General features: G+C 44.6%; 1 protein-coding gene across 1 annotated transcript; it reads left to right on the top strand.

Annotated features, from left to right (window-relative positions):
• Positions 1-2,468: 2,468 nt before the first annotated feature.
• Positions 2,469-8,644, top strand: LOC133748663 (vomeronasal type-2 receptor 116-like). Its single transcript, XM_062177595.1, has 4 exons — positions 2,469-3,227; positions 4,280-4,507; positions 5,294-5,417; positions 7,731-8,644. Exons 1-4 carry the CDS (start codon positions 2,484-2,486, stop codon positions 8,642-8,644), a joined length of 2,010 nt encoding a protein of 669 aa, XP_062033579.1. The 5' UTR covers positions 2,469-2,483.
• The last annotated feature ends 696 nt before the right edge of the window (positions 8,645-9,340 follow it).

Genomic DNA, 9,340 nt, shown 5'->3' with positions numbered 1-9,340 from the left:
CACACATTCACTAGGTCCTAATCTCCTGTTATTTCACTCCCCCACCCCGAGTCAGGTTTTTCTGCTTGGCTGAGGGCGGGTGTAGTCCTGAGGATGTGCCGCTTATGATGTATGTCCAAAATGGTGCCTGCTCTTTGTTTTGCTCGCCTCTGAGTGGTGAGTGGATAGAGAGAAATTTGTGTCTGTACTGGTCACTTTTTTTCCCCTCTCTCTTCTAGTTAGCCTGGTGAACTTTTCCCCATGGGGTTTCAAGCCTCATTCCCTCTAGTCTCCTCTTTCCACTTTCCTGCTGATGTCTCAGGCTACTGAGGTTCGGCTCACCTCGCGTTCCAGTGCTGGTGTGTTGAGTCTGCTGCTGGTGTCCCGAACTTGGGCTCCCACGCTCTCCACGCAGGTCCACTGTGAATCACTAGTTCCAGAAGAGTTTCTTCTGCTGTTTCTTCCCTTACTCTTCCTTGAATCTGCAGTATCTCCACTTTTATTAAACTGTCTCTCCCCGGACTATCAGTGTGCTCCCTTCCTATTCCGCCATCTTGCCCGCCCAGAATAAAAGCGGTTTTTCCATTTTTTTATGTCTTCTTCTATTTCTTTCTTTAGATTTTTGTAATTCTCATCGTCGAGATCTTTGACTTCCTTCATTAAATTTATCCCAAGGCATTTAATTTTGTTGTAGCTATTGTGAATGGGATTGATCTTAGAACTTCTTTCTTAGCCATGACATTGTCTGTGTGTAAAAGGCTGTTGTTTTTTTACTTGTTTATTTTTATATCCTGCTATTTTAGCAAAGTCTTTTATGAGTTCCAGTAGTCTTTTATGAGTTCCAGTAGTCTTTTGGTTCCCCTATATGTATGACCCTATCATGTGCAAATCAGGATTGTTTGAAATCATCCTTACCAATCTGAATCCTTTTGATATTTTTTCTTGCCTCATGGCTTTGGCTAAAACATCCAGGACTGTATTGAATGGCAATGGAGTGAGTGGTCATCCATGTCTGGTTCCAGATCTCTGTGGAAATGCTTCCAGTTTTCCCCCTTCAATAGGATGCTGGCCTTGGGTCTGTTGTAAATTGCCTTAATTAGGTTGAAGAATGTTCCTTCTAGCCTGAATTTGCTTAGAGTTTTCATAAGGAAAAGAAGTTTTTAAGGCCATTTTACTGCACTTTTAAGTAATTCTACACACATTTACCTTTAATGTGAGGGCTGGAGTATATCAAATATTCTCTCCAATTCATAACTATCATAGTGCATCTGGTAAAGGCATTTCTCCTTTTGTGAGTTTTAATCATTTTCCACTATGCCCCCAACACTGCATTGATTTTCTTGGAATGAGAGTTGAGTGTACAGCAGATGTTTCCAAAGAACAAGGTGTGAACTTGTTTGTGAGGTCTGGGTATGCACTCCTTGCAGGTTACAACCTAAAAGTTACCAGTATCTTCTGGCCTTTATATTTGCCATTGAAGAGGTCAACAGGAACCCACACCTGTTACCCAACGTGTCCCTGGGATTCGATCTCTACAACGCCATCCATAGTGAATGGAAGACCCTGGAGAGCACCCTGACCTGGTTGTCTGCAGTGGGCAAGGCCATTCCTAATTACTCCTGTGTGAGGAAGAGCAAGTCTGTGGCAGCCATTACAGGAAACACAGGGGCGATTTCAGCACAGATAGGGACGCTGTTGGAACTCTACAAATTCCCTCAGGTAAGGGGAAAAAATATCTTTCCTCTTCAGGTGCCTTCTTAGGTGGCTTAAAGTGTAAAGGAGTGAATGGGTTTATGTGTTTTCATAGCTCCAGAATATAACTGTGTATGTTAGTGTGTGTGTCTTCATTGGCCTTTTCCTTTTATATATTGCCTTATTAGAAAGGCAGAGTTACAGAGAAGGGCAGAGAGAACACTACAGAGAGAGAGAGAGAGAGACTTTCATCTGGTGGTTCACTCCCCAAACGGCCACAACAGCCATGTTGGGGACAGGTTGAAGCCAGGAGCTACTGCTGAGTCTCCCAGCTTGATGGCTGGGACCCAAGGACATGGGCCATTTTCCCTGCTTTTGCAGGCACATTAGTAGGGAGCTGGTTCATATGTGGAGCAGCCAGGAATCAAACAGGCACACATACAGCTGCCCCACCACAGCATTCCTGGTGGAGAGGAGGATAGGGGTAAATGGCAGCAAGGAATAATTGGCTATGCACTGTCATACCTTGAAGTGCTGAACTGCAAAGCTCTCTCAGTCTTCCAGAGAACCCTCGCAGGGAGAGTGAAGTCCTGTTAACTGACTTCCAACACTTCCTTGAATCTATATCCAGCAATAACTGAGTGAAATCTTCTCAGAGCCAAGGGTGTGCATGCAGTGTGGTGCATCCCTGCATACATTCTGAGGTCTTGCTTCCATAGAACTCATTTGATACCACATCTTCATTCTCACTCTAGCTCACCTATGGTCCTTTTGATCAAATTCTGGGAGAAAATCTTCAGTTTACCTACCAGATGGTTTCCAGGGAATCATCTGTGGCCCTGGGCATGGTGTCCTTGATGGTGCATTTCCACTGGACCTGGGTGGGGTTGGTCATCTCTGAGGACACCAGGGGCATTCAATTCCTGTGGGATATAAGAGATGAAATGAACAAGAATGAGGTCTGTGTGGCCTTTGTGGAAATGCTCTCTGTCATGGGCAGGATGTATGCATCACTTGATTGGCACTACCACTACAGAATCCTAGAATCAACTGCAAACGTGGTGGTCATTTACGGTGACACGAACTCATTAATGAGCCTGAGCTTCTCGAGACACGGGATCCTGGTGACGTGGAAAGTGTGGATCACGACATCACAATGGGATTTCATCACCAGTGAGGATGAACTCATGATGAACACATTCCATGGGACTTTGAGTTTTTCACACTCCCATGATGAAATCCCTGGTTTCAAGCATTTTCTCAAGACAGTCAATCCTTCTAAGTACCCAGAAAACTTTTACCTCAGTAAATTTTGGTATCTCTATTTCCCCTGCTCGATTTCAATGTCCGACTGTGAGACGTTGCAGGGCTGTCCCGTGAATTTCTCTCTAGAGGATCTGCCAGTGCACGTCTTTGACATGAGCATGTCTGAAGGGAGTTACCACATCTACAACGCCGTGCATGCTGTGGCCCACACCCTTCATGAAATGCTTCTTCAGCGGGTAGAGGTGCAGCCAGTGAGGAATGGAGATGGGTTGACGGTGTACCCCTGGCAGGTACTGTATCTTGTCTGGGCATTTTTCCCGTGTTCCTTGTGGACATGTCACAACACAGAGGCTGTGCTGATACTTAGCTATGTGGTGAATTGCTTTGGGGTTTGATGGGAATGACAGCGAGCTCTATTGTTACAAAGTACGCAGCACGTGTGGCCGTTATTCCCTGGCATTTTCAGTGTGCCACATCTATAGCTCTTCTAGCACTGAGCAATTTTACACTGAATGGCATTACAGAAGCTGGGAAGCTAGTCTGTTCATGGCAACATGATGCCAGGCGTCAACAAGGCTAATAAACAAAACTGACCTTAAGGAATTCTGCACGTGTTTTAGGCCATAAATGTTATGATGTAAACTTGCACAGAAGGCAACCAAACTCTAATAAGTGGGTGGTGAGGGATTTAACTTTATTATAGAGATGTTTCTGAATTCCATATACAGTGATCATATTAATGTTTCATAGTATAGACTGGGTAGTTTAAAGAAAAATTTTCTTGTCTTACGGTTCCGGTGGTTGAAGTCTATGACCAAGTTGTCAGTAGGGTTGATTTCTTCTGAGGTCAGCCCCTTCGACCTGCGGAAGGCTATGCTACCCCTGTGTGTTCACAGTGTCTTCCTGTGTGTACACTGTGTCCAGACTTCCTCTTTTTCTGAGGAGACCAGCCAGACTGGATTAAGGACCCCACCAAGATGTCATTTTAACTTTGTTTTCTCCACAAAGAGCCAGTTTACACAGAAATCACAATTATGAGCTTCTAGCAGTTAAGGATAACAATATAGTTTTAATTGTGAAATATTTCCACTATCATACTGTGTATTGTAATACACAAGACACATATATGATGTATAGTGTACTTTATACATAGTCTCCTTAACCATGTGCTGTAAATGTAATATCAATTTAATAATTATAATTTTAACAATTTTTAACAGAAATATTTTAAAGCAATAATTCTGATGAGCTTCAATACTTTGACTCTAATCAGCGATTCCTCAATCTAAATTGAATACACGATTATGTAAGTGTGCTTTCTTTCTTTCTTTTTTTTTTTAAGCTTAACTCCTTTCTGAAGAACATCAAATTTAACAACAGTGTTGGTGATGAAGTGAATCTGGATCAGGAACAAGTTTCTAGGAAAGACTATGACATTCTCAACTACTGGAATTTCCCTCAAGGCCTTCAACTCCAGGTGAAGGTTGGAAAGTTTTCACCATGGGCTCCACATGGTCACCGTCTTTCCATATCTGAGGAGATGATAGAGTGGAATGTGGAGTTTAAAGAGGTTGGTTGCACAGCTGAAATATCAGGTCTGTGACTGACTTTGTGGCATAGGGGGTACCGGTGCTACCTGCAGCACTGGCATTCCATATGGGAGTCAGTTCAAGTCCCTGCTGCTCCTTTTCCAATCCAGCTCCCTGGTAATGCACATGGGCATATAGCAGAAGATGGCCAAAGTGTTTGCGCCCCTGATCCTTGTGGGAGACCCGGAAGAAGCTTTGGCTTCTGGCTTTGGATCCTGGCTATCAGCTCTGGCCATTGCAAATGTCTGGGGAGTGAACCAGAGTATGGAACATCTCTCCCTCTCCCTCTCCCTCTCCCTCTCCCTCTCCCTCTCCCTCTCCCTCTCCCTCTCCTTCTCCCTCTCCCTCTTCCTCTCCTTCTCCCTCTCCATCTCTCCCTCCCTTCCTAATTCTCTCCCTGTAAATGTGCCTTTCAAATAAGTAAATGAGTCTTGTCCACAGCTATGCCAGTTTGTGCTTACAGAGAGATCTCAGTACAGAGCTCCATGCTGGGAATTCTGCAGGTCCTGAGAGCATGGCAGAGCAGTACATAAGTGAATGCCAACTTCCCTTCTGCACTGCCATTTTCCTTACTCTGGTGATTTCCACTGAATGTCCAAGAAAATGTTTCCCTGTGGATAACTGAGTGTAGCCTGATCAAACAGAGTGCCCAGGCCACGAATGGAGTGTGCCGATTTCTTGTCCACCTGGACATTCTGAAAAAGCACAGTGGGAACAGAATCAGATGACCATCAAGACACTTCTCAAGACTCTCTGATTTGTTTTAGATTCCCAAATCTGTGTGCAGTGAGAGCTGTGGCCCAGGATTCTGGAAAACCCACCAGGAGGGACAGGCTGCCTGTTGCTTCGATTGTACCCCTTGTCCAGAGAATGAGATTTCTAATGAGACAGGTACAGAATTTAAAATCTCTGTAGTTTTGGTTAATTTAAATTAAATTTAATTGGGTTTAGGAGTACCACAACAGCATAGCATGAGATGCAAATTTGAAATTTGTTGGGGTCTAGAGACAGAGAGCTTAGCGTAGATCATGTGTTGAGGGCTTGAAGACTTCCCAGAACCATCTCAGCCTGACTGCCCTTGGCACTGCTCACTCATATTGCTCATGAGGGATGCAAGTGAATCCAAACTCTGGCCTGTTTCATCCCCGTTGCTCAGCTCTGTGTAGTCATGACTGTAGGCACTCGGTACAACAGTCCCTGTTTTTATTAATTTATTTTTTAAGCAGCCTATCCCAGCACTCTTCTCTTCCCCCTACAACAGGTCCCAGCACTTCCCACAGAACACATGTAAGCTTACCTGAATGGGAACAGAGAGTGCTGGAGACTGCTTACTCTCCCAGTGTCCACAGCTAGAAATCATGATGTTGGGATTGGCCATGGGAAAATAGTCTAAATGAAAGAAGTAGCAGAGAAGAGAGAGACCTCCAGTGGTTGTCGGACACAGCTGCTAACTCATGTTGACATGTCTGCATTTCTACCAGAATGCTTGGTTCCAGTCTCAGCTCCTCCACTTCCAATCCAGCTCTGTGCTGTTGTGCGTGTTTTAAAATTTCTGTATCTACTGGAAAAGCAGAGTTACAGAGAGGGAAGGAGAGGGAGAGACAAAGAAAGAAGCCTTCCATTCATTGATTCACTCCATCAGGGTCAGGACTAGGTTACTCTGAAGCCTGGAGACTAGAACTCCATCCAGGTCTCCCATGCAGGTGCCAGGCGCCCATTACTTGAGTCCTCTTCTTCTGATCTTCCAGGCACATTAGCTGGTGCTGGATTGGAAGTGGAGCAGCTGGCACTGGTATAGGCACTCATATAGCATGCTGGCATTGTGGGCAGCAGCTTGACCAGCTCTGGCATGATGCCTTCTGCCTCCAACCCCTGTTTCCTATCATGCATACCCTGGAAGGAAATAGGTAATTACTTGATACTCAGATCCCTGCCACCCATCTGAGAGATCTGAATTCACTTTTAGGTTCCTGACTTTGGCCTGTTCTGTCCTTGGCAATGTCGGGCTATGGGGAATGAACCAGCAGAGGGCAAAATCTCTCTCCCTCCTTATTTTTCTATCTCTTCCCATTTATGTGTCTCTTGCCATCTCTTTCTCTCTCTGCCTTATAATTAAGTACCATTAAAATTAATATTAGACTTCAGTAAGGTTGCCAGGTAGCTAATCAGTATAGTAACTAAGAGTTTCAATTTATGCAAAAAATACGCTTGATATTAATTATTGCAAAAAGCAGTGATTCCGCTGATACCAAGAAACATTCCTATAGTAACTTCAAGCATGAAATGAAGATTACCAAAATTTGCTAATGCCTATAAAAGAATAGAATAAATGGAAGCGAGTGAAACAGGGGTGAACTGCTAAAATGATACTCTATTTAGTGACAAGAAGACTCAAAATTAAATGTTATCAGTTCCTGTCATCTAAAGGTGTCCACTGTGACATCCTAACAAACATGTGAGACTTGACAAAGTTTTCAGAAGGTTAATCAGAAGGATAACAAGAGGACTCTAACCCAGACCACGTTCATAGAGGGACATTTATTGTCACATGTCATGTGAAAACGTATGTTAAATCTGAGACACTGTTTCTTTCTTGCCTTTTGACACCCCTATGACCTCTGTATTCATATTCTGAAGTGTTTTATAGTTATCATGAATATCCTAATTTATCTGAGGGATTTCAGATATGCATCATATGCGTAGTTGTGTTTTCCTGTGTGTATACCACAAAAGAAGCTAAAAGTTACTCTACCAACACATTTGCAGTAGAGAGTATTATTAGCTGTAGTCATCATGTGTGCATCAGATTTCCAGATTTACTCATGGTCATTGAGCAACATACGTATAGATGAAGGTTTTATTGTGATACAGAAAACTACACTTTGAACATAAAAGCAAATCACAAAGGGGAAAAGGGAATTTTATTGCTATTACCAAGCAAGGGAGAGAGTACATGCATGTGCTCAATGAGAGAGAGAGAAAAAGGAAGTCAGAGAGAGGGATAGAGAGAGAGAGAGCAGATAGACAGACAGAAGAGAGAAAAAAAGAGAGAGGGGTGGAAACTGACATGAAAACATACTCTGCAATAATCTCGGGTTGGTGTCTATTATGGCAACAGAGATAAATATGAATATTTTCCGTGACTGGGATGAGTGAATGCAGAGAATCACTTCCAGCCAAATAATGCCCTGCCTGTCTCACCAGATGTGGAGCAGTGTGTGCGCTGTCTAGACGACCAGTACCCAAATCCTGCACGAGATCGCTGCCTGCCCAAGGTCGTGGTGTTCCTGGCCTATGAAGACCCGTTAGGAGCAGCACTGGCCGGGGTGGCTCTTTGCTTCTCTGTGCTCACTGCTCTGGTACTCGGGCTGTTTGTGAAGCACAGAAACACTCCCCTAGTCAAGGCCAATAACCGCAACCTCAGCTACACCCTGCTCGCCTCCCTCTGTCTGTGCTTCCTCTGCTCCCTGCTTTTCCTTGGCCGTCCCAACACAGCCACCTGCATCCTCCAGCAGACCACGTTTGCCATCGTGTTCACAGTGGCTGTGTCCACCATCTTGGCTAAAACCATCACCGTGGTCCTGGCGTTCAAGGCCACGGCACCGGGGAAGAGGATGAGGCAGTGGTTGGTGTCTGGGGCACCTAACTCCGTCATTCCCATCTGCTCCCTCCTCCAAGTGGTGCTCTGTGGAATCTGGCTGGGAACGTGTCCTCCCTTCATTGACACAGACACACATGCTGAGCCTCAGCAGCTCCTGGTCCTGTGCAACAAGGGCTCTGCCACTCTCTTCTACCTCGTGCTGGGATACCTGGGGTCCCTGGCTCTGGGCAGCTTCTCAGTGGCTTTCTTGGCCAGGAGTCTGCCTGATACATTCAATGAAGCCAAATACTTGACGTTCAGCATGCTGGTGTTCTGTAGTGTGTGGGTGACCTTCATTCCCGTGTATAATAGCACCAAGGGGAAGGTCATGGTGGCTGTGGAGGTCTTCTCCATCTTGGCCTCCAGTGCTGGACTCCTGGGTTGCATCTTTGCCCCCAAGTGCTACATCCTTCTGGTCCGGCCGAACAGGAACGTTTTACGAGGAATAAAGGAGAAAGCAAGGTCTAGGGGACCATAAGCAGACTGTGCATTAACTCCCGGGTTTTGTAAAATGAAAGCAAGGGCTCAATCTAAGCACACCACTCCAGTTCTCAGGACTGATATAGAGCGGAACACTGCACCTTCTCATTGGACACGAGGCTCTCCTTTCTTTCTGTAACGGCTCAGAACACTCAAACTTCCTTTCTTTTCACCTTAATAACATGTAGGCTTTTTTCTTTTTGACTGTGTTAATTTAATTTTAATATCATAAATTAAATTTCTAGTTCTTGTCACATAAGTTACTTTTCCATTGCTTTTACTGTACATGTTCAAATAGCACAATATGATATTTTGATATGGCTGTAAAAGTGAACTAATGACTAGAGTCAAGCAAAGTCACATATGCATCATGTGTGTAGTTGTGTTTCCCTGTGTGTGCACCACTAAAGCAGCTAAAAGTTGCTCTAATAATACTTTTCCGGTATAGAGTGTTGTTAGCTGTGGTCGTCCTGTGTGCATCAGACTTACTCCTTTACTCAATACACATTTCTCACCTCTGACCTATTTTCCACACTCCCCCTTCTCCTGACCTCAGGAGCCACAGGACCACTATCCTATGTGTGACATCACAGATAAATGTGCTTGAGTACAGGAAATTGGACTGTGCCATTATGAGGCCTGATATGTCCAACATCTGCAGGGTAGACTAGGAGGCTCAGAACTCAGGAAGGCC

This window comes from Lepus europaeus, chromosome 19 (assembly GCF_033115175.1).
Source record: "Lepus europaeus isolate LE1 chromosome 19, mLepTim1.pri, whole genome shotgun sequence".
Lineage (NCBI taxonomy): Eukaryota > Metazoa > Chordata > Mammalia > Lagomorpha > Leporidae > Lepus > Lepus europaeus.
Note: the sequence above shows the minus strand (reverse complement) of the source record. Positions and strands in the feature narration are given on the sequence as shown.